The following is a 23359-nucleotide window of genomic DNA, read 5'->3' as shown; positions in this document are numbered from 1 at the left end:
GATCAGTGTCACCGAGAAGCATTAATTAGATGCAATTTATTCCCTTTTTGCTGCTTGGAATACCAGATAATCACAGGGTGTTAATTGAAGCCAGCCAGACACTTAGCTTTCTTAAACACCGCCAGCACTTTCTGCTGGGAGCATGTTGTGGGTTTTTTAAGACAGATAAATAACAGTTCAGACGGGGCTGCTACTCCTGTAGTACTCTTTTACATACTGTTAAATGCCTTTGTGAACTGTCCCCAAAACATCTAAAAAGGGAATAAAATGAGAATATTAAGGTAATAGGCATACTCAATCAGTTCAAATAGAAAGGAGTGGTGCCCTTTTTGCACTTCTACTAATAAAGAATTCGACGTTTGAGATCTGAGTCACAAAGAAATGTAAGAGTACATAAAATATTACTCCTTAAGTACTACTTTCCCTACTCCAAATGTTTTTGCAAATCATCCCCCGAACTCCCTTATAACGGTTGGGATCACTCGCTACGCTCGCTTGCCACATGCCACTCATCCCGAACTTTTATGCCTCACCACTTTCATATGTCATCAGCCGCCACTGTTCTACGCCCAGGCTTAACAGTTGTGACAAATGCATCATTGCTGGGTTGGGAATGGTGTGTCCTACAACTTGAGAAGATTGGTGAAACGTGTGAGAATCAAATCAACTGTCATCCAGATGCTGCAAAAAAAAAACTTTTCATGTGATATTCCTGGTTGAATTTGAGCTTAAAATGAAAGCAAAGAAACTCTGGATATAATGGTCCCTGTCTCTGTAAGTGAGAGTGCTTCTCAGACCTGCTAGTAAGCTCAGGTCAAAGCCATAGGTCAACATGTTTCATGCATTAGGTGGTCATTGAGCGATCTGGTGGCATTTCGTCCGGCCCAACCATTTATACAAACGGGTAGATGTGACATAATATTCTCTGCAGAGAGAGGAGCTCAATGACTCAAAGCCCCACACTGTGAATATCTGATGAGGTGCCGACTGACATCTTACCACCACTGGCAACCACTGTTCTAATAAAGTGCTCGAATTGTGGAAACCCTCCTGCAATTCAGGGCAAATCGACCTACCCGATTGCGAGGATGCCAACACAGAGCACAATTTGTCAACTCTGGGCAGTGCCCACTATCTCCTATCCCCGTCCTTGCCTCAGAAGGTGTGGTGTCCATGCCATGAACATTACATGTGATTATGCTGACTTTGGTCATCCTGTTGTTACAACATAAGAGTGGGCCCCAAAGAGACCCTTAAACCACATGGCGACAACCACAAATCTAGGCACCAGAGCCACATTTCTTGGAAAGGAATATGATAGCACACCATATGACTCTGCAAACTGCAACAATAGAACCTACAACACACAGGGCAACACTAGAACATGTAATCACCCCGACTGAAAATTACCTCTTCTGGACCCTTTCTATGCTGTGCTAAGTATGTATGTAATATTGTGTCAAATGCAGTCAGATAACGTGTAGACTTGAGGAATGCCGTTATATGCCCCCACATTTTACACAGTCTCCATAACTTCTCAGCCATTAGGAGAAAAAAGTGACAGCTACCAGCAACCCAACACGTCTCAGCAGCTTCCTGATGTTTCAGACCTAACCATACAAAATCCTGAGACCAATGAGTAATCATCATGGCAAACCTAGAGAAAACCTCAACAGCTTCCTTAACTTTCCGTTCTTTTGCGAGGCAGAGAGTAACGACTACGGCATGAGTGTTCGCTGACCAATCGCCCCCACTATGGCCACCTCAGAAACCTTTCTGATAATCTGTCAATTTTTATTAGTCATTTATTTTTTAAATGCTTAATTTTTAGTGATAAATGCAAAGATCTAGAAACAACGGTGCCACTTCTGCTTTGGCTCCCAAGATCAATGTGTATGTGTCTAGATCCATGTGTGTGTGTGTGGTTCTGTACGTGTGTGCGTGTGGCTGTGTGTGTATGTGTATGCGGCTCTGTGTATGTATGTGTGGCTCTGTGTGTGTGTGTGGGGGAGGCTCTGTGTGTGTGTATGTGTGTGCCTCTGTGTGTGTGTTGCTCTGTGTGGGTGGCTTTTTTGTAGGTGGCTCTATGCGTGGGTGGCTCTGTCTGTGTGTGGGTGGCTCTATTTGTGTGGCTCTATTTGTGTGTGGTTTGCTCTATGTGAATAGCTCTGTGTAGGTGTCTCTGTGTGGGTGGCTCTGTGTTTGTGGGTGGCTTTGTGTGTGTGGCTCTGTGTGTGGGTGCAAATGCAATAGGTCTCGCATTTGAGATAGATTACGCTATTGACATTGTAAATAACAATGGCGTTTCTTTAAATGTTTTAAAAATAAAAACATACACAAAAATAATGTCATGAGCAGTGCCAATAGCTCTAACTTTAACAATGCCGAGACCATTGCATTGTAAATGCTTGTTGTAATTTTGTGTAAATCCGTTTTTTTTTTTTGTTGTTGAGAAATTAAGGTTTTAAAAAAATTGATATCTGGACAATTGGGTTAGTGAGAGAGTACTCGCGGGAGCGCCAGTTCAAAAATGGAGTGTTATGATTGGCCGAGGCAGCTTATTTTCCCCTTGGCCCAATTCGCTCCTGTGGTAGAGAGCACTGATTGGCTGCCAGCACAACTAGAAAATTTTTGCTGGCAGCCATTATCAGGCTTGGGGGGCTTAGTCCCCTGTCCTGATGTGTTAAATGAAAAATATATAAGGGGGCAGGGTAGGGAGGGATACCCTGCCCTCCTAGGCCCCATGGGAAGGACTGCCTGCCCCCCAATCCTTGGGGCCAAAAACATAAATTGCCCTAATCCCGTGGGACTCCTGCGGGTTTATTAAAAATGGTGACGGGCCATATTGTTTAATTATAGGCACCAGGCAGCTCTTCCCAGGGCCGTATGCAGGGAAGGCGTACTGCACGGACCCCCCCCCCCCCCCCCCCCCCCAAGCCCTGAGGGAGCCCCCTCCCCCCGGCCAGAATGCTCCACAAAGGGAAGTGGGACTACGCAGCCCCCTCCCCGAGCCTTCAATGGCTTTGAGGACCCCATCCCCTGAAGCCAGCTCACTAGCTATGTCCCAGGGAGCCCATCTCTGGGACACAGTGATTCGGTGCGGGTAGGAAGTCTTTGTTTGCTCCCGCACTTTCAAAAACTCACTCCAAACAGGATCAAACAAAGTCTGCTCCCATTGGACGGGAGCTTTGAGAATGCTCCTGCTGTTTGGAAGCGCACTGATGTGGAAAACAGGTCAAGAGATTGCACCCATGTGGAGGAAGCAGTAGAGTAGCTGTTCAGTGTGGGCGGGAGCAATTCTTACTACTGCTGCATGCAAGCAGTAGGCAGGGGCCACCGAGGCCCTGGGTCTTCCCCCGTGGCTCCCCAAACGAGGCGCATGGAGGGTTCCCTGGGTGTGCACCAGGACGCCCCACTTTAATGATGCGGGCCCCAACGAATGGGATTTCTGAATCCAAAAACAGCTTGTGGGTAGGGGGCCTGCGTGCCCCCCATCTTTAAACTTAAGTAGTGGTCCTAGATGGTGGGGTCCTCAGTGCCTAATAAGACTCTAGGAGGGGGACCACTTGGCCCCCCTCCCTCCTTTCCAAAAATGTAAGGCCCTGGGTGATGGGATCCCAGGGACTAATGAACTTAATGAGGCTTGGGGGGCATGTAAACACCCCCCCCTCCTTTAAAAAACCATAAGGCCCTGTAGGTACTTGCCACAGGTTGGACCCTGTGGCCAACCCCCCACTTTGGCCGTGCGCAGCATGTGTTTGGCTTCACTTATGGTAAGAAAACTTTACTTTACGTTAAAAAAAAAAGAATTTAAATTTACTAAAAAAGCAAAGATTAAATTAACGTTACAATTAGGTGTGATAAAAAGATCCTTTTTTGTTTTGTTTTTAAATACCAAAAACCTTACAAATTCACTGTAAAAACCGAAGGTTTTAGTAGCGTTCTAGTTAGTTGAATGCGTCAGTGGCAACATTACGTTTTGAACAAAAAAAAAAACTAAAAAAACCGTACAGACATTCACCAGTTAGTTACCGGAGCTAACTTGAAGCACTGCTTATGACCTCACACATTACATCACTCATGACCTGTTCTGTAACATCACTTTGGAAATCACTGATGACATAATTGATCACATCACTGATGACATTATTGATGACATCATCCAAGCTTCTTTTGTAAACACTGCTTTATAAGTGGGTATAGAATTAGAGCTACGAAACTAAGTGCAAAATTGTTCAGAAACATATGAAGCATCATGACTGCTATCATACATACAACCCCCATAGGTAAAACAAGCTTGTGTTATGTGATACATTGACCTTATACCATACAGTTTGTGGGTAGGCGAGTTCATGTTGACTTGGAACCACAGATGAGAGTAACCTGTCATGCACATAGTGTTCAGTCTGTATACAACTGTTCAAGGAAAACCAAGTTCCTCCAGATACTCTAGTCCTGTTACATAACTAATGCCCTACTGTGGGCAGTCTTTACTGGTATCAAACCCCTGAAAGTCACTGAACCCACATTGAGAAATGAAGCGGATATGAGTAGTAAAGTGGGTACTGTTAACACGGTTTACTGTATGGAGAGAATTTACTCCGTACCACACTATTTGCTGACAGTAAAACTCGCATGAGAAATACACCACTGAGTATTAAACAGTATCTACTAAGAACGGTGTACAAGCTAATGACACTTGCACAAACAGTAACTACCCTTAAAATAACCAAAGTCTGAAGGTGCTAAAGATCATACTACCTGCAGCCTTCATACTGTGGTGAAAACTTTACGATAACACATCTTCTGAAGCTAAACAAGCACATTTACATAGATTAATACTTTGTTTACTCAGTCTTCTATGTTATGTACAAATTGCCATGCTGAGACGATTCAGCCCTTTTGGAAACTTTTTCTGAGCCAAAAAACGTGTGTGGAACATGCTGAACAAAAGTTGTCACCTGCAAACAGAGTTTGTCTTCAATACAAAGATTTATAACATGTTCAATTCCTCTGCACACCTAAGATGCATTAGGAACAAATGCCTTTTTTTAAAATGCTTACACCCAGTAGCTGGAAACATACTGTACAAAATTAGATAGAAAAGTAAAATGGTAGTTACCTGCCAAAATGTAAACTATTTTTTTTTAAAACAACAACTAGCACACTTGGATGATGTCATCAGTGATGTCATCATTGATGTCATAGAAAAAGTTTTTCCAAAGTCAGTCCTGGAGGTCCGGATCCCCACCGGATTTTTAGCATTTCCCCTTTTAGATAAATGTAGTTAACTTAAAAGTCAGGCTTGGGTCTGGTCCTCCAGGACCGACTTTGGAGAACCCTGTCATAGAACATGTCACGAGTGATGTAATATGTAAGGTGACAAGCCGTGTATGGCAGGGGCGCAAGTTATAGTTAGCTCTGCTAACTAGAACTGTTGAATTTCAGTTTTTTTAGTTCAAAACATAAATGTTGTTGCTGCTATAGTCACCTAACTACAACTATATGTGTATAAATATTATATATAACACACACCAAAAAAATATATATATATATTTGTGTGTGTGTTCAAGCCCAACATGTAATTATGTTCTCCTTTTTGAAAGACAAAATACAGGTGTCTAGGTTGTCATAGAGGAAAAACTATTTTGTCACTTTAAAAAAGCCTCAGATTGCCCAAGCACATTAGTGACAGTGTTCTAACAAATATTCAAGAACATGGAGTCCACTTGGTATGAGTCTTGAGTTCAGTTCTGATACTTTCAGGGGAAGGGAGTGAAATCTCAATCTTTTAGTGTTTGTGAAACACACAATTGTGTTACTGTATTAGAGAATTGTAAAAATGCTCAATTGAGGATTGAAAATTCAGTATAAGCACTCCTAATTTTCACTGTGGCAGTTAAACTCATATCTCAATTAAGGTTATTTGTACTTGCATACACTGACCTGCCTAGACTCTAGCGGGTTTTGCTTTACCACAGCAAGAGGAGAACGAAAATCCCTGACTGAGAGAAGTCCAGAAAGTCTACTTTCTCTAACAACCGTGGAAGAATAATTGATGGTAAAACATGAGATGGATTTATTCAAGAATGCACAGGCAAGCATTACTTAGTTGTCTAGAAAGGTATAGGTACATATTCCAGAACATTTAGTTTTAATCTGTTAACAAGGCTGATAAAAAAAGGGAAGTACTCTGGAATTGCATCTTTCCCATGCCAATACATCATAACAGAAATTTGCCTAACATCGAAGAGGATTTATTTTTAAATGCTATGCCTACACAAGATGAAGACCTGGGGTTTAATGGTAAATTTCCTTCTCTCCCATTCCATTTTTTCCTGCTTACTGTCCTGCCAAAAATGAGTCGGAGCGGTTTCTCATTGGCTAGGGAAAAGCTTGGAGGCCATACTACATAGAACTTCTAAATCTTAGGGTTTGACCCACTAATCAAGCTACCTGTATAGGTTGTCTGTTGCATCCCTTCATGGCATCTTTTTCAGTCTTGGAGGTTGAAGAATCATTCAAAGCAGATTGATCTTTCTTGAAAGAAGTAGTGGAAATGGTTGTAGACAGAGAGGGTCTTACGCCATGGTAACATTTGTTAAGTTGGAAAAGGTTCATCGAATCGCGTTCTGTCACCCTGTCTTGTTTTATCCCTAGAATTCTGGCGTTTCCAATATGTCTGGTTTGGGACTACCGCAACGTTAGCACTATTAAAGGTGATTTAGCCACAATGTCAGTCTCTCTCTGTCTGCCTCATCAAGATTTCCTGTTTAAAGTCAGTTTGGTGGCAAGCACTTTCAGGAGTTTAGAGAATACCTTTCATTTATTAATGTTCATTGGGACCTCAACTTGGTGGTGTCCTTTTTAATGGGTTCAAATTTTGAACCCCTTACTGTTTTTTACTTGGAGTGTTTGAATCTCCTTTTGGCAGTTAATGCCTTATCCAGGAGGGGGTGGAGAGCAAAGGTCATTTGTTACACTCCCCACCTCTCCTACTCAATATTTCTCATTTTCTTTTTTAATCGGTTTCATTGTTGAATTGCAGATAAAGCGCTGTGATCAAGATTTTCCAGAGTAATACATACATCGGACATTAGTGCTTTTAGATTCCCTTTCTGTGTTTACCTTTTCTGTGGTTGAACTACACTGTAAAAAATAAAAGATATAAATAGCTTGTTGGTTGCGATTGGTGAAAAAATGTACCATTGACCTCACATACTTGAAAAGAAATTCATCTTAAAAGGTCAACATCTAGTCTTTATCCACTGACTTAGATGCATCATTTCCTGTCACTGCAAAAGCAGAATATTACAGTTCTAGAAGGTTTCTTTAGTATATTTGAAATGCCACGGAATCCATCATATATAGTGATAATACATCCCACAGACCAGAATAGTAGCTTAACTTTCATTTGTTCAAGTAAAATTGTCAGTGTAATTTTGAGTCATATTTATTTGATGTCCATTTCCAATGCTTTTTCATTAAAAGAACCTACGCATTTGGAGCTTTAAGAAAAGCTTGTTACCCATATTTATAAAATCTAAGTATCCACAATCTTTTGGCAATGCTTAATTAGTGAGTATGTCATTTGTTTATATATTTGTTTTTAAAGGTTTTCGGAAACGCTGGAGTTGGCAGATGATATGGCGATAGATATTCCCCACATCTGGTTGTACCTGGCTGAGCTAGTAACTCCCATGCTAAAAGAAGGAGGGATCTCTATGAGAGAACTGATTACGTAAGGAATTCTTGAGCTGATCTATAAGTCTAGTTTTGGAAAGAAGCCTTGTTGTCATACTCCTATACATGATCAATTGTTCATCACACTCTTGCACATCAACTGGTGATTAGTCATTCCTTTTACTTTGTATGTATAAGTTACCATCTTAGCACACCTGTTTTCTAATGCTATGAGAACTAGACTAATCATTTGTTTCAACATTACACCTTATGCTTTGTATTCACAATAGTACACCCAGACTGGCTTGGGATGGCCTGAGATTCTTTGGTACTTAGCAATTGCCAGTTGCCTCCATATTCTTTTCCTGTCTTATTCCATTATTTGCACATCATCCCAGCACCCTTGTCTCCTAATGGTTTGTCACACACTATGCACCCCACATGCGAATGATCTCAACACTTCAAAGGTTGCCCATAGTATCCAGACACCTGATTTCGACAATGTGAAGTTGTTAAAGTCTAAGTGTTACAGGGTATCAGTTTAAATGCAGCTTCTTTTGTTTGACAGGATGTATCCTCTGATTTTGTTCATTTCACTGATAACAGGTTTTTCCCTTCTCTTGGTTTGCAGGGAATTTAGCAAACCTTTACTTCCTGTGGGAAGAGGTGGTGTTCTGCTTTCCGAAATCTTACACCTTCTATGCAAACAAATGGTGAGTACAAGATTCCTGCATCGTCTCATCAGACTAGTTTATGGTTTAACTCTTTTTTTATAAAACAATGCAGGAAGCAAGCTTGCATTAAACTGGCTACGCAGAGCCCACCATAGGGATTGATATGTGCATTGTTATTACAAAAAATCAACAACTGTCTATTACAATCCCTTCCACCATCCCGAGAAAAGAAGAAGGAAGAAAACACGAAAAGAACCACCCCCCCCCCCCCCCCCCCCCCCCCCGGTCCAATCCTTCTGACCAAGCGGAGTGTCATTCATAAGGCTAGGCCCACCTAAGTTGAGGAATCCGGTGCAGTCAGGGGCAAGAGGCGTAAGTATCTCGGGCAAGACAGTTCCCGAAATTCCGGTGTAAGTAGGGCGAGGAACAGTTGCCAAAGATCGCTAAAGGAGGAGCCTTTCCCAGCTAAGGTAAGAGAAAGTTTTCCATGCCCACTACGTTCCACAATCGCTGGTACCACCCGGTATGTGCAGGGATGCGAGGTGTTCTCCAATGAATCAATATGTTCTGAATGGCCGTGCCCAGTGCTATGGCTATCTGTTTACCTCGCCTAGATTTCAAGGGGCAGGTAAGCGGATTAGGTACACCTAATAGGATATAAGCGGGAAATCTAGGATGTTTGGTGTCAAGGTATTTGTCAACATCGTCATGTATTTGCGTCCAGTAAGTCCGGAGATGTTCGCAATCCCAGAGAAGGTGAACCAGTGTACCCCTCTTCCCGCACCCTCTCCATCAATCAGGGCTCAGTTTCGCGTCAGCTTGGTGTAGTCTGTCTGGGGTGTAATACCAGTAATAGACTAGCTTAGTGAATGTTTCAGTGAGTCCTACATGTGTGGCGTGCTCTATAACATGCACCCTCCCATTCATCAGGACTAAGACTACGTTCAAGATCCCTCTCCCACCGTGCACGGCCCGCATGATAAGTGTGGGTATATCTGGACAAAAGCACCTTATACAGATCGGAGATCAGCTTCGTATCCGAAGTTTGTGTAATGAGCCACAGTTCGTAGGGAGTGAGAAGCTGAGACGCCTGTGTGCGATTGCCAGGGTACATAGCCCAATGTCGCACTTGTAAGTAGTGCAAGCGCTTGGATTCTGGGAGGCCGTAAGCAGCCCTGAGCTGCGAGAAGGATATATTGTCGCCTTTAGCAAATAAAAGGCCAAGGCTCGGCATCCGGCCTCTCTCCACAGTGAGAAAGACGGCGGGCCTAAAATCCGGGTTATCAAACAGTGATGTAAGTGGAGATGGGAAGGTCGTGGCGTATATTAGTCCGTTCTCAGACTGTGAGGGTTGTGCATATCCTCTGTGAAGCGTATAAGTTGGGAGGGGGGTGGGGGGGGGGAGGGGGGAGGGGGGTAGGGCGCTTCGGGAGAAAAGGAATTTTCATGAGGGATGTGCCCGCGACTGCACGGTCTTGAAAGAGCTAGTGTTTCTCGGATTCAGCCTGGCTCGATTCAACCAAGTGTCGAAGCTGTGCAGCGTTCTAGTAGAGCGAGAGGTCCAGAACCCCAAGACCTCCTTCATGAGGAGGGAGAAAGCTAACTAACCTTTTCATTCTCGGTTTGCGCCCTTGCCAGATAAAGTGAGAGTGTTCGGATTGCACCTGTGCAGCCAACCGGCTGGGGCGGTAAGGGGAGCGTCTGAAAGAGGTACAGAATTTTGGGGAGAATCGTCATTTTAATAGCCGCGACACGTCCCAGCCACAAAATCTGATAGTGTTTACATCTCCACAGCTCGGTGCGTATGTATGTGTGTGTGGAGGTGGGTATAGTTAGCCGTCCTCATGGCTGTAGGGTCGGGGCCAATTGGATACCCAAGTAGGGGACGACGTCCGTCCATTGCAGGGGGTGTCGGGCTTGAAGGTTTGCCCTCTCCTGGGGTGACCGAGAAAGGTTAAACGTGGTATATTTCGTCAGGTTCACCTTAAACCCAGAGGCGTTCGCGAAGGTGTCCAGTTCCTCCAGAAAAGACCTCAAAGCTATCCCTGGGTTTGCTAGGGTGACTAGCACATCATCCGCATATAGACGTATAGTGTGGGTGTCTCCTCCAAAGCGAATGCCAGTGATCTGAGGATGACCTCTGACTCTGCGCCGTGGGCTCCATGTAGAGGGCGAAGAGTAAGGGGACACGGGGCACCCCTGCCTCGTGCCCCTACTGATGGGAAATGGGGTGGACGTGTGTCCATTGATCCAGACGGTGGCTATGGGAGACCGGTAGCAGTTAAAAATGTGCATCCGCATCTTCTCTCCAGGCCAACACGGGCCAGTGCCTGTTCAAGGTAGGGACAATGGACCCGGTCGAAGGCCTTCTCCGCATCTATGGTGAGGAGCATATAGTCCCCGGGGATGCGGGAGGACTTCTCTATGAGGTGTGTGACACGTTTGGTGTTGTCGCTCGTTTGCCTCTGTGGAATAAATCCAGCCTGGTCAGGGTCCACAAGCCCCGGCATATAGGGGGTAAGCCGGCTGGCCAAAATTCCGGTATAGAGCTTCAGATCGATGTTCAGAAGCCAAATGGGTCGATGTGACCCGCATTCTGTCTTGTCCTTCCCTGGCTTAGGGATAACGGCTATCGCTGCCTCCGACATAGAGGGGGGGAATTGCCCTGGGATCTGCAAAAGAGTTGAAGAGCCGGGTGAGTTATGAGATGGATTAAGCCACGCCCTATTTACAACACTAAGTTAGCATAACCGAGATCATGGTTAGCAAGCAAGCTTGTCGTTTCTGCTGCGCTGCACACGACACTGTTGTTATGTGTTATTCATTTTAGAAATGCTGACTCGACTTTGCCTTACAGGATAACAAACTGTTGTTTCACATTCTTAATCGTGAAATGTGCCCTTGGTCTGTACATCATGCAAAGAACGCGTCTGGGTCACTAGAAGGTACAGAGTGTTGTGTTTAGATTGATCGTACCACTTGTTAGACATATCATGCATACAGCTGCCAATATCTGAAGGACAAGCGTCTTTAATATTGCAGAACAGTTTGGTTTTACATTCATTCGAACAGAAGAGCTGATGCATGCTGTGAGAGCTGATCCTTTGATGTTATTCTACTAAGCTGATCTATACGGGATGGGGTCCCCCCTGTTAGCCTAAGAGACCTTCTAATAGTCTAATAATAATAATGTATTAGATTATAGTGAAAGGAGTGTGGCCGTATACCACTGTCATTAATAGTATGAATGCTCCTTTCATTTTATATGGTATTGTAATAATGCTTATGGTTCTGATCTGTACTTTTAGGCTTCCAGTGTTAGCCAAAGTACTGCATCTTAGGACGCGAGGTTTAAAAAATAAACTCTTTAAACTTTACCGTGTCTGTATTATTATGTTGTGGACTAACAAATAAGTACGAACAGGTATTTCGGATTCCCACCACTCCTGAGAAATATCTAAGTTGCTTGTTCTGGTTTGTCTATACATTGGGACCGCCTAGCTTGATCTAGGCTAACGAATGGGATACTAAGCTAGTCGGATAAGGGGTTCTGGGTTCTGAGGGGAGTTTTCTGGTACACCACAATTCTCTGAGGTCCTGGTCTCCTGCGCATAGTTCTGTGCAAAAGCAGAATCCCTGCAACAGAGTAGGGGAGTAATCATTGAGCAGAACTGCTTATAAAAGGCCGTGGTGTAGCCATCGGGCCAGGTGATTTGCCCAGCTTCAGGCGAGCAATGGCTATGACTTCCTCTGGTCTGATCTCCCTCTCTATATGGGCTACCTGTTCTGGCGTCAGGGTGGGAAGCGGAGTCTGTGCTAGGAATGCGTCTATATCCGCCCTTTCCAAAGGTTGTTCCTCATAGAGGTGGGCATAAAAGTTACGGAAGACTTCGGCAATAGCCGCGTCATCTGAGTAGGACAGACCCGCGCGGTCCCTAATCTCCTGCACCCCTTCACGTTGTCGCACCTCCCGGAGCCTGTTCGCGAGTAGTCGCCCACATTTGTCTCAGCTAGTATAGAAGGAATGCCGCAGGCGCATCGCGGCATATTCTGCTTTGTCACAGTCTAGGGCAGCCAGTTGTGCCCAAGCCGCTGTCAACTGTCTCCATATGCGGGGAGCCCCGGTGCGCTGGTCATCTGCTCTAATTCTTGTACCCTCTTTCTCAGTTCCTCCCTCTTTGTTGTGCGCTCCGCGTTTTCTGCTGAGTAGATGGCGATAACTTCTCCCCGAATTACTGCTTTAAGGGCCTGTCATTGTGTAATAGATAGTTCTCCAGCGCGCGCTGTATCTGGGCAAATATGTCCGAACGGTGTAATAGGGTGTCTCGGAAGCGCCAATGCCTGGTCGGGCGCCGAATCTGAGGAAGAGCCAGTGTGACCTCCACTAGGGCGTGGTCGGACAAAGCTGCCGCCAATATGTCGGTGGAGAGTGTGACATCCCGGAGAGCCTTAGAACCCAAAAAATAATCTAACCCGGCATACATTTTGTGAGTGTTGGAGTAGTATGAAAATTCATGTGTTTTAGGGTGGTGTTGTCTCCACAGGTCTGTAAGTCCTAAGTCATGTCGTCTGGTGTGTCCCGAGGGCGAAAGGGCGCCAACCTGACTTGTGCGCTGTGCTGATTTATCTAAATCATTCTCAAACACCAAGTTGAGGTCTCCCCCTATCAGTATATGACGTTACTGAGTTGCCATAGCTTCTGTAAGGAAGTGTTTGACTCACCCGACGCTCCCTAGCTGTGAGGACGTGCCGTGACTGATCCCACGCGCCTCGTTTTCCTGAATCTTACCAGCAGTGGTACTAAGCCTCGCTCCCGACCTGAGAGGACGTGCATTGACTTATCCCACGCGCCTCATTTCCATATTCCAACCAGACCGATAAGACGGATGCCCAAGTTGGTAGTTACTCTCCTGGGTTTATGCGCCTTCGTCCTGCCCGGCGCATTGTAAATTCTTCTGCTTACACTCTTGTTGTCCTGATGATGAGCTCTAACAAATGAGATCGAAACGCCGTCTTCTTCCTTCCACAACCAAAACTCCCTCAGTGCATTGAATTAATTGGAGTTTTGATGTTTTGTTGTCAATGTTAAGTATTTTTAAATGTCATCAATCCTTCACTTCACACACCTTCACTACTTTGTGTGAGCACCTGAACTACACCCTGTAAAATTGTGATTCTCCATTTATGCAGTTAATAAATGTGAGATCATTGCAACCTTTTGTCCCTGCATTAATTGTGCAGGAAGTCCCTCCTGGGGATTCCTTAATTTGTTTGTTTGTTCTTTGATCAATACCTCTCGTAGTAGTGTTAGCCTAGGCTACCCGAGGACATTGTGGCCTCTCTTATTACCATATGAGCTGCAGATCACACACTTAGCATTAGATCGCCATCTGGTGTTGGGCTCTGGATGCTTGCACCTTGTTGTTGTCTTGGAAGAAGTCTTTGTAGTCACAAGATAGGGGACTCCTCCCTTGGACGATAGTGCGCATGGGCATCGACTCCATCCTTAGATTGTTTTTTTCCACCATTGGGTTCGGATGCAACTTTTGCGCTCCGGTTCGAAAATTACTTTTCAAACTTTTTTGATGCGCACAACTTCATCAAATTCTTCCGATTGACTTCGAACATCGAAATCTTAGCCGCTTTGATTCCAGTCGTTGGCGCGGGCCGCTGGGCCTATCGATGCCATAAGGCTTACGGCTCATGGAAAGAACGCCGTTCAAAAAATGCCCCCAGTGTGGAGTGAAATTTCCACACAGTGACCATCATAAGGTCAGCAACCTGTGCCTCTCGCCAGAACACGACGAGTCCAGCTGCCCAGCCTGCGCCTCTTTTCGATCAAAAAAGACTATTCGAGATCGTCGGGCTCGACGACACATCATGGCACAGAGATCAGCTCCGGAACCAGAAGACATCTTCGACGAGGGTCCAGATGTCCCAGAAGAAGATTCCGAAGATCTGGAAATCGTGTCAGAGGCAGAAGACTTGGACGACCCCATCACTCCCGGTCAACGAGTGAGTACTACTGCCCCTACCCCAACCCCACCACCGAAGCAGAAGGCACTGGTCAAGACTTCGCCTGTTGGCCCCAGTCGTGACCGAAAACACACGTCAGAAGCCCCGCCCTCGGCTCCGAAGAAAAAAGGCAAGCCTTCCGGTAGCTCGGGACAGAGCATACCGCATGTAATAGTCCCACCGGCACCTTCGGCACTGAAACCGAAAGAACACTCTGCTCCGAAATCAGCTCCGAATTCTTCCACCCCCAAAGACAAACCGGCCCGGTCACTTCGAGGCCCATAGATAAACCAGCTTCGAACACTTCTAAGCCTAAAGTTCACACCACGGCTCTGAAACCAAAACCTTCGGAACCGAAAGACAAGCCTAAGGATTCTACCACTCCTCCTAAGGCCAAAGAGCAAAAAACTCAACAACTCCGCTTCGAACTGAAAAAATCTGCGCCGAAAGCGGTTGTCAAGGAAGAGGAACTCTTTCATCTGGATCCGGTCGATCCCAGACAGAAAAAAATCTACATTAACCCTAAAACAGGACATGCCACAGCTGTGCCATGCAAGAAGAGGAAGTTAGACACAGAACACGCCCCTCCAGTGCCTGTCCAGAAGAAGGACTCTGCTACATCACCTATTCCTCCTTCTCCTGTACTTCCTTCTAACCCCCTTCCTCTCCCTAAACCTGTTACACCACTGTGAGAAAGTGCCATCTTTCTTGCATGGTATGCCCCCACTTTTTGCTGAATGTACTTTGACTGAGTGTGTCCTGGACTCCTGTCAATCAGGTACCCAGGGCCTATGTTTCTTCCCTAAAGACCTAAAACCCAAATTGGCAATCCCTGGCCACATGTCAGCCCCTGGTAAATGGTACCCTAGGTACCCAGGGCATTGTGACCAGGGAAGGCCTCTAAGGGCTGCAACACTTGTTGTGCCACCCTTAGAGGCCCTGTACCCTAACACACACACACACACTGCCCTTGCAGGCTGAGTGTCTGGGTACAAGACTAAACAGAGAGTCGACATGGCACACATCCCTGTGTGCCATGTCCACCACCTACAGTGCCCTGGCATACATCAGCCACCCCTCTCGCTGGGTGCCCTATGCCAGTGGTGTGGGCACAGGAGCATGAGCCCTGTGCCCCTACAGTACCCAGGTCCATTCCTGGGCACTGTAAGTGCAGTGCTGCCATTTAAGAGTACATGGTGCTGAGAGCTCGTCAAACACGAACTCCGCAGCACCATAATGGCAACACTGAAGACTGAGAAGTTTGGTATCAAACTTCTCAGCACATTAAACCCGTACGGATGCCAGTGTGGGATTTAATGTACCAAGCACCCCAGAGGGCATCTTAGAGATGCCCCTTGAAACCTAACCTACAATCCACGCCTGGTCTGGGAGGCTGCCTAGGCTGCCACACAGCAGACATGTTGCTGGACCCCTGGGTAGGAGAGCCCCTGCTCTCCTGGGCCTGCAACAATGCACATCCTGGGCGAGGTACTAGATCTCCTCCCCCAGGATGGGCAGGGGGAAGCTTCAAAGGCATGCCGCCTATGTGAGCTTCCCCAGGCCACTGGCAGCCCCCATTCTGGCGGGAAGCCTGGCCGGAAAACCCAAATAAGGACAGGTGATGTGCCAGCCTGCCAACCTCACCCCTCAGGTGGGGGAGGCGAGGTGAAGCACATCTCCGAGCACTCGCCATCTTGAAGATGGGAGGCCCTACCCAATCAGGACTAGGCTACTGCCCCCCTTCCACAGGAGAGAGGCAGGATAGGGTGTGTACCCACCCCAGGACAGGAACCCATTGGTCCCTGCCCTTCACCTACCTGTAACGCCCCTAAATCTAGCATTTAGGGGCACCCTGAACCTTCCTTCCTCAGATTCCAGATTCCGAAAAAGAGCTAGAAGAAAGAAGACCTGCCCTGCAGCTGCTAAGAAGAGGAAGACACCAACTGCTTTGGCCCCAGCCCTACCGGCCTGTCGACCCTCGAACCTGCTCCTGCTACAACCCGGCATCTCTTGGGCCAGCAACCTCACAAAACCCCGGAGGACCTGGCTACCTTTTGGCTCTTAGCACCTGGGACTCCCATGAGTACAGGCTCTACTCAAAATCAGCTTCTAATCCCTGGCACCAGCCCGGAACCGCGAACCCTGCACACTCTGCACCCACCAAGCCTGGCCTGTGCCGGAGTGAACAAAAGCCACGAGGACGACCCTCCGGCAACTGTGACCCCGAGTCCGGCACCCAAGGACTTCCCTCGACGCTCCTGACGACGCCTGCAGCCTCAGAACCAGGTACCCCCCCAACCGCGATCAACAGAGGGTAAGATTTCCCGACACCAAAAGGCACCCCGGCGCCCTGCGGCCCTCTGTGCCCAACTCCTGGGTACCGACCTATCCTCCAACTACCCAACTTACCTCTCGAAGTGGTGGTGGCACCTGAAAAATCTTCGTCCACGAGCTTGCAGTCTTTTTCTAAACCGGAGCTTTCCCATTGAAACCAATTGAGCGCCCGAAGGCTCAAAAGCACCCTGCACCCAGCCGCCCGAGTGTCCCTGGCAGTGTAACCTTTGCAGCTATCTACTTCCCCATTTGCCCTGAGTAAGTGACCAGGAGCCCAGCTCCCACAGCCACGTGGCCTGCTAGTCAGCAGCCACCAACCAAGGCCCCCCTGCCTCCCATAGGATAACATTGGACCTAACTCACTCTGCACCCAGCTGCCCCTGTGCCGCTGAGGGTGTAACAACTGTACCAACCTGACCCTGGGAGACCCCTGAGTCTGTGCCCAGAACCTTATCTTTGCCAGTCGAGTACTTACCTGAAAGCCGATAACTCAATTTTCTCCATAGGGTAACATTGACTGGTTTCTTCTGAAATTTCTTCTTTAAGTGTGGAGTTTTCAAAACTTAAAATATTCACCAAAAATCAGCCGAGTAACAAAAACGAAAATACTCACCTGCTATTAGGTGAGCTCCCAGTGCTGGATCTTGGTGCCCAGCACTGACCCTGAAAAATATTCACAGCCGTACTTGCCAGTAGCCCAATTTTCTTCCATAGGGAATCATTGTCTGTTTTTCTGTGAAATTTCTTCTAAGTGTCGATTTTTGCAAACTTAAAATATTCTTTAAAAATCGTACAAACTGTGAAAACTTAATTACTTACCTGCTTTAGATAGAGGTCCCAGTACTTTGTCTAGGCACCCAGTACTGGATTACAAAAGTAACGAGAACATACTATACCTGCAACTTGAATTTTCTTCCATAGGGAATCATTAACTGTTTTATATGAAATATTTTCTAAGTGTCAACTTTTAAAATAGCAAAATGTTGTCTAAAAATCATAACAGCAACTAAGTCGACTTTTATCACTTGTTTCTGAGAACTGACCCAGGACTGAATCTAGGATCCAGTCCTGGAATTACAAAAGTAATCCTGAAAGTAATCTATTGCAAATAACTTAAAACTGATCCGCATACTACCTTTGAAGGCGTGAGGTCGCGAGGTGCCTGGTGGCCCTGAGCAGCAGCACTTGGTGTGACGAGTGGCGCGAGGCCGGAACCACATCTCCCAGAATCCCGAGAGGGGCACTTCCGCCCACAGCGCGCCCGGAGGCGCTCAAAAGCCGCGAGGATTCCCCTTTGGAGCGGGGGCTGATCCGCATACTACCTTTGAAGGCGCGAGGTCGCGAGGTGCCTGGTGGCCCTGAGCAGCAGCACTTGGTGTGACGAGTGGCGCGAGGCCGGAACCACATCTCCCAGAATCCCGAGAGGGGCACTTCCGCCCACAGCGCGCCCGGATGCGCTCAAAAGCCGCGAGGATTCCCCGCGTCGCGGGACGCGCGCGGGCAGCGCCGGGCAGAGGGCGGGCCGTCTGTGGCCGTCCGGGGCCGGAAGAGGCCGGGCCGGGTCAAATCGTTCATCTCGCTCCCTCTCCTACCAGACACTGTCCTGTAAGGCAAGTACTTACCCACTGCTACGGGATTCGGGACACTGAGACTGTCGCAGCGGTTGCTGCAATATTGGGTGTATCTATTGTACATTGTTGACCGCTGACTATTTCCGCTTTTTTGCTGTCAAAATCCGTTATCTACCACGCCTTATATATTGGTTTGGGGCAGTGGTGGGAGATCTCTGTTGTGTGCCGCACCGCCCCTTCGGTGCCCATCAAATTTATAGTTGGCCCGCCCTTCACCTCATCACCATGGTAAACAGTAAGAATCCTCAGTCCAGGGCGGAGGGAGGGGTCAAGGGGACCCTGGACGCCTTTATTGTAAGAGCGGAGTCCCTACTTGCTCATGAAATCTTACTGACTGACGGAAAAGCGGCTTTCCCTGGACTCTTTAATAGCCAAGAAACGGTCCTCGTTGGGAAACTTAGCCCTCAGTGTAACGCCGGGAGGAACTCTCCCCGACCCCTCGCAGGTGGCGGACCCTAGCCCACGGGGGTCCTTAGATCTAGTAAGCCCGTCTGCCATAATTATCTCCCCGACTCCCAGGGTGCCGCAAGTTGCTGGCTCTCAATACCCCGACACTGTCTTAGGAGAAGAAGAAAGGGGGGGCCTAGTGCACTCCCAACAGTAGCAGCTACTGAATCCAAACAATCGCCTACCAGGGCAGTGGTAACTCGATCGAAAAGATCTCAATTACAGCCAGGCCCAGTAACCACAGGAGGGACGCACACCCCTAACCCCGTGAGTAGGCAGAGTCGCAGAGGACCAACCAAGACCACCAAGAATTTTGAGTGCTCTAAATGCCCAACTTGTAAAACCATAAATGGCTCGACAGGGCTGTATGAAGCCACTACAGCACTGGAAGGAAAATTGGAACAGCTACTAGTCCAACATCTAGGCCCGGTATTATTGGCAATTTCCAGTTTGGAACGTACGATAAGGAGGTTGTTAGAACCAGTCTCTGAAAAGCCAGATGGGATTTTTCCACCGAGGAGGCAAGAGGGTGGTGGGAACGAAGAGGAGTCACATAGGGTCGCCAGTGACAAAACGGTTACCTTTAATAATGAACCTGAACCTAGTAATTGTAGGGAAACCACTTTAGTACAAGCATACACTGGTAATAGGCACTCTGGACAAAAATCCAAGGGTAATACACGCAGCCCCCCTGACCCAAACATCGCTCCCTGTGGCCTAAATGAGAATGCAGTCTGGCCCAACACTAGTAACAACACTGTCTGCGCTCAGAATACCCCAGGCCTCCCGATTCTTGATTTACCCCCTGCATCCAGTCCCTACACGTTAGTGTTAGTAGGCGTCCCAGGCCTTAATAATGATGTTGAGGAATCAACTAGCACCCTGAAAAATAAGACCGTACACTGGGCGCGTAACAACTCACATGGGTTGAGGCTCCAACACAGGCACATCTTAATGGCTAGGAGGGTGGCTTGGATCGGGAATAGTGCGAAAAGATTTACAGGTGACTGCATTATAGTTAATTTCAGACACCCCGAGATGGTGAGAGAACTACTCGACAACCGACACATGAACGGGGGTTTAGAGTCATGTATATCGATGCTACCCCTGCACTTTTTTTATAGAAACAATATACCTGACATTGGACAAGGATGGCGGGGGCCCTGGCATCCCAAAAATCGGAGGGAGGTGGCACCTGTATTTGATACTAATAGATTTGCACCGTTCTCTTGTCCCTCCGCATTGGACGAACAGGACTGACTGTTGGAATTAGGGAGCATGGTGTCTGAACTGGCAAACCCTACCTTGGGCAATACTGTAGACGCTAAAGGGATTCCGGTGCAAGTGGCAGCAGCCGTCCCTGGTGTAGAGCAAGGGACGGAAACGGAAGCCAGGCCGAAAACGACACACGGTCTGGACAAGAGCTCCCCCCTAAGAACGATGCCTAGCAAGATTAGGGGTATAGCTCCAAACGTTAGGGATTTGGGGATTATTTCCTGGAATATCTCAGGACTCGCAACCAAGATCCAAAATACTGAATGGTTAGCTTTTATAACAAATTTTCAAATCATTTGCCTACAGGAAACATGGGAAACTAACAAAACTGTCCCATTCCTGGAAGGATATAAAATGTTTTTTGTGCCAGCCCAGAAATCCAGTATGGGAAGAGCCAAAGGCGGACTAGTCACGTATGTAGCACTGCCATTGCAGGGGAAATGGCAAGATTTGGGGTGGGACTCTGCCTGCCTCCAGGGCATAAAATACTCATCGGTGGGCCAAAAGCTGATTTTCATAAACTTTTATAATGCGGGACAATCATTAACAAATTTGATGGAATTAGAGGAAAGACTGGCCACCCTTCAGAATTCAGGGGACGAGGGCTATCAACTAATTCTTATGGGCGACTTTAATTGCCACCAGTGCCCACATCTGAAATGGGAGGGTGGCACTTGGGATAATAGCCCCTCTATTAAGGGTTGGCACCTGGAGCACTCCAGAGAGGGTTTTTCCCTGAGCACAATATTGAGCGAGTTCGCCCTAACCCACACAATGGATCTGATTGATCGGGGGAATTCTGATGTTATAGCCCCTTCCTTTAAAGGAAGAGGCTGTAATTCAATAATAGACTACATTTTCATCCCCACTGTCTTAATACACAGAATAGGCCAGTTTATGATAGTACCCAGCGCGTTTAGCGATCACAACCCCTTGGTCATGTCCCTAGTGGACATTCTCCCAGGCACCAAAACAGATAGAAGGACCACCACGGGTGAACTCAAGGCAAAGGATCAAGGAAGAAGAATTAAATGGGAAAATATCGATGGAGAACAACTCCATAGAGCTCTCCTTGCCAATGCCGAGAATCACTTGTGGAGATGTTTAGACCCCACTGTTGAGGGGACGGATTTGATTGCAGTGTTTGAGGGCACCGCACAGCATATAGACACCCTCTTAAGAAGCAAACCAAGGCCCCAGGCAGATTTCTGCCCTAGATGGTTCGATAAGAACTGCTCTAGAACCCACAGGGACCTAAAAATGGCACTATCAACCGCCCCTAGGAATAGAGGAGAGATTGCAGCGTGTAGGGCCCGGTACAAAAAGGCAACGAAGTTGCGAAAAATATTCCTACAAACAGAGGCCTGGGAATCCTTGAAAGAGGCCGCAGAGCTCCACGACATGACCAGCTTCTGGAGGATTATAAACGCTCCATGTTTTCAACCCCCAAATAAGCCTCAGGTGGCTTCCCATATCTTGCCAGATGAATGGATGGCGTATTTTAGTGGCCTATATAACCGTGGTGAGTCGGAGGAGTTGCCAAATAGTGGCATAGAATCACTTGGTGATGATTGGCCTCATTTCACGGTCGAGGAGGTCATACTGGGAATTGAGGGCCTGGTGATGAGGAAGGCCCCAGGCCCAGATGGGATACCCCCCGACCTTTTTAAAAGCCAGGTAGATCTCTGGGCCCCGGTATTGACTAGGGTGCTGAACACAGCCACTGAAGTAGGCATGCCCAGATCCTGGTCTACGGCTACGATCGTACCCATATTCAAAAAGGGCAATAAAAACGACCCGCAGTGTTATCGCCCAATTTCACTTATTGATGTCTCGGCAAAAATTTTAGGAAGAGCTGTTTTAAACCGTCTGTTGACTTGGGCCGATGAAAATAACATCATCACGGATGTGCAATACGGGTTTAGAAACGGGCGTTCTACCATTGACCAGTGCCTTAATCTGTATCTTCTGATAGCGAAGTACACTGTGGCCAGGGAAGGCACCGTTTACCTGGCTTTTATGGATCTCTCAGCAGCATTCGACTGCGTGAACAGAAGACGACTGTGGGAGATCCTGGACGTGATGGGCGTCGAACCTGGTCTGATTCACATCTTACAAACACTTCATTTAAATACCACTGCACGGGTTAGATTTGGCGAGAGAGGGGAAGTGACAGAGGACTTTGGGTGCAGTGGAGGGGTGAGACAAGGGTGCATCCTCGCCCCTTTTTTGTTCACGCTCTATATTAATGGACTTGACAAAGCACTCAGAGAGCTGGAGGCCGATTGTCCCTGCATAGGGAGGAGAAGTATACCAGTCCTCCTCTATGCAGATGACGCGGTACTCCTGGCACGCACAGGAAGGAGCCTGCAGACCCTCATCAGCGGCTTTGTACGTTTCATGGCAGATTTAGACTTAGTTCCCAACTTATCAAAGTCTTTTGTCATGGAAGCGGGCAAAACACCTTTAAGGAATTGCACCTTCTCTATAGGCACCCATAAACTTGAGAAGGTAAAAACCTTTAACTATTTGGGGATCATGTTCGACAAGGACCTCTCTTTCAAACCCCTTGCAAAGCACAAATGTAGTCAACACCCGAGAGCAGTGGGGTCAATTATGAATTATGCAAGTAGACTTAGTCGGTGGTCGCCCAATGAAATAGTAAAGTTATATAGGTCAGTTTGCTGTACTAAGACTCTGTATGGGAGCGAGTTGTGGGGTTTCATAGATCCAAGCAAAATCCAAGTGGAAGAAAATAAGTTCCTAAGGAGACTATTGCAAGTGCCCCAATGTATCCCCTCATATATCGCCCACGAGGAACTGGGCATTCCCCACCTCGGTGACAGGATACAGCTCAACCCGTTAATTTGCTGGATCAAGATCTGGACAAATCCCGAGGCATTGTTAACTAGACAAATTTTGGAGGATTGCATGAGGGGGGATAAGGGCCTGCTAATACCCTGGCTTAAATACATCAGGGAGGCATTAGATTTATTGGGCCTCGCACCCTTTTTCAACAACCCATCCACACTGGCCAAAAATGACCTGGCTCTCACAAAGGCTGACCACCTACGACATATAGCCAGGGCAAGAGAGGAAATAGAAGGCCGAAAACATAGTGTCCGTGACTATCAGCTCACAAAAACCTCCGTGGGGATGGAAGTCTACCTGTCTAACACATACAACAAACAGGATAGATTCCTGATGACTAGATTTAGGTTAAATCTTTTGCATCACATTCTGTCAGTCCCCGCTGGCTTTGCGAGCGATGTTAGGACAAAAGGGTGCTGCGGCTGCGAT

The 23359-nt window shown here is 47.1% G+C and overlaps 1 protein-coding gene across 19 annotated transcripts in view; it reads left to right on the top strand.

Moving 5' to 3' along the window:
- EIF4G3 (eukaryotic translation initiation factor 4 gamma 3) overlaps nucleotides 1-23359 on the top strand; it is a 1568346-nt gene that overhangs the window by 1390762 nt on the left and 154225 nt on the right. For all 19 annotated transcript variants that reach the window (XM_085608969.1, XM_085608978.1, XM_085608977.1 and 16 more), the window contains 2 exons: nucleotides 7616-7741; nucleotides 8315-8396. In XM_085608969.1, coding sequence (XP_085465095.1) covers nucleotides 7616-7741; nucleotides 8315-8396 — 208 coding nt within the window. The remainder of the gene's footprint in view (nucleotides 1-7615; nucleotides 7742-8314; nucleotides 8397-23359) is intronic.

Source organism: Triturus cristatus, chromosome 1_2, assembly GCF_964204655.1.
Source record: "Triturus cristatus chromosome 1_2, aTriCri1.1, whole genome shotgun sequence".
NCBI lineage: Eukaryota > Metazoa > Chordata > Amphibia > Caudata > Salamandridae > Triturus > Triturus cristatus.
The sequence above is the reverse complement of the archived record's forward strand: the minus strand, read 5'-3'. Positions and strand labels throughout refer to the sequence as shown.